The sequence below is a fragment of the Triticum dicoccoides genome, chromosome 3B, assembly GCF_002162155.2.
Source record: "Triticum dicoccoides isolate Atlit2015 ecotype Zavitan chromosome 3B, WEW_v2.0, whole genome shotgun sequence".
In the NCBI taxonomy this organism is placed as follows: Eukaryota; Viridiplantae; Streptophyta; class Magnoliopsida; order Poales; family Poaceae; genus Triticum; species Triticum dicoccoides.
Window position 1 is genome coordinate 824,477,839 of NC_041385.1, and position 1,988 is coordinate 824,479,826.

General features: G+C 44.2%; 2 protein-coding genes across 2 annotated transcripts in view; both read left to right on the forward strand.

Annotated features, from left to right (window-relative positions):
- LOC119280176 (60S ribosomal protein L5, mitochondrial-like) overlaps window positions 1-455 on the forward strand; it is a 1,302-nt gene extending 847 nt beyond the window's left edge. Inside the window, exon 2 of the mRNA XM_037561123.1 lies at window positions 24-455. Coding sequence (XP_037417020.1) covers window positions 24-218 — 195 coding nt within the window. The 3' untranslated portion in view covers window positions 219-455. The remainder of the gene's footprint in view (window positions 1-23) is intronic.
- A 544-nt stretch (window positions 456-999) lies between these two features.
- LOC119278711 (cytochrome c oxidase subunit 3-like) lies at window positions 1,000-1,988 on the forward strand. Its single transcript, XM_037560043.1, has one exon. It carries the CDS (start codon window positions 1,101-1,103, stop codon window positions 1,941-1,943), a length of 843 nt encoding a protein of 280 aa, XP_037415940.1. The 5' UTR covers window positions 1,000-1,100; the 3' UTR covers window positions 1,944-1,988.

Consider the following 1,988-nt stretch of genomic DNA (forward strand, 5'->3'; position numbering starts at 1 on the left):
CTATGTTGGATTCTCCGGTCGAAATACGGGAAAACTCCATCAAATTCTTTATGGAAACGGAGTTTTGCGAATTCTCCCCGGAACTGGAAGATCATTTCGAGATCTTCGAGCATATTCGAGGGTTCAATGTGACTATTGTCACTTCGGCCAATACAAAAGATGAGACTTTACTACTGTGGAGCGGCTTTTTGCTAAAAGATGAGGGGGAAACTAAGTAAGATGCCGGAGAAGCGACGAAATATACGAGATCACAAACGTAGATTGCTCGCGGCTAAATATGAATTGAGACGAAAGCTTTCTAATTTTGTAACCCGATCTTCCGTCTGATATGCGGGACAAACATCGTTATAAGTTGTCCAAGTTGCCAAGAAAGAGTTCAATGGCACGAGTAAGAAACCGAGGTATTTTCACGGGTCGCCCTCGTTCCGCAGTTGAGTTCTTTCGCATTTATCGTATCGTTTTTCATGGATTAGCATCTCGAGGTTCTTTGATGGGCATAAAGAAATCGTCTTGGTAGCAACCACCAAACCAATAGAACAAAGGTTAGCTCTGCAGCTAGTCCACAAGCAAGGGTTGTAGGTCCATTACCGTCCGGCTCCCGACCGAAACTAACGGAGTCATCCCAACTCTCGGATCGGAGATGCTAACGGGACAGGAATCGAAGTGGGGGACCTCTCTACCGCACCTGTCTCCCCAGACATAGACTACGTAAAGGGTAGTACTCTTGGAAAGAGAGAAGATCACCGCATGAACAAAATCCAAAGTAACGAATGTCACTCCCGAGGGATCGACCACTATCATACATGAAATTTTGCATAGAATGATTGTTCATGTTCACGCCGGAGTGCTGAGGTTGTTCCCACCATTGAAGTCAGAGTCTGGGTGTGTTTTTCTTACTAATACGGAGAGGGTTCCGAATGATAAAGACCAATCAAAAACTTCTTCGTTTCGTTGGTAGAACCCACGCCAACTCTTTTCTCTAAATAATAGAGGGATCTTTTGATAGTCTCACTTCTATCAATGCAATGAAAGAACTATCCCTTCCTATTTGTTTGTCCTAATGAGACAAAAAAGAGCCTCCTTCTTTACCACTTTAGGGGATGGGGGTGAAGGGGGGTTTACATACAACCGGGGCAAAGTGGTTTATGATTGAATCTCAGAGGCATTCTTATCATTTGGTAGATCCAAGTCCATGGCCTATTTCGGGTTCACTCGGAGCTTTGGCAGCCACCGTAGGAGGTGTGATGTACATGCACTCATTTCAAGGGGGTGCAACACTTCTCAGTTTGGGCCTAATATTTATCCTTTATACCATGTTCGTATGGTGGCGGGATGTTCTACGTGAATCCACGTTGGATGGGCATCATACAAAAGCTGTACAATTAGGACCTCGATATGGTTCTATTCTCTTCATAGTCTCGGAGGTTATGTTCCTTTTTGCTTTTTTTTGGGCTTCTTCTCATTCTTCTTTGGCACCTACGGTAGACATCGGAGGTATTTGGCCCCCAAAAGGGATTGGGGTTTTAGATCCTTGGGAAATCCCTCTTCTTAATACCCCTATTCTCCCTTCATCCGGAGCTGCCGTAACTTGGGCTCATCATGCTATACTCGCGGGGAAGGAAAAACGAGCAGTTTACGCTTTAGTAGCAACCGTTTCACTGGCTCTAGTATCCACTGGCTTTCAAGGAATGGAATATTACCAAGCACCCTCCACTATTTTGGATAGTATTTATGGTTCTACCTTTTTCTTAGCAACTGGCTTTCATGGTTTTCATGTGATTATAGGTACTCTTTTCTTGATCGTATGTGGTATTCGCCAATATCTTGGTCAGATGACCAAGAAGCATCACGTTGGCTTTGAAGCAGCTGCATGGTACTGGCATTTTGTAGACGTGGTTCGGTTATTCCCATTTGTCTCTATCTATTGGTGGGGAGGTATATGAAAGAAGGGAACGAATAAGTGGATTGAGGAATAAAAGCTCGAAGAC

Excerpts from the sequence above, each read along its gene's own strand:
- LOC119278711 (XM_037560043.1), top strand. The coding sequence starts at position 1,101 with ATGGGGGTGAAGGGGGGTTTACATACAACCGGGGCAAAGTGGTTTATG.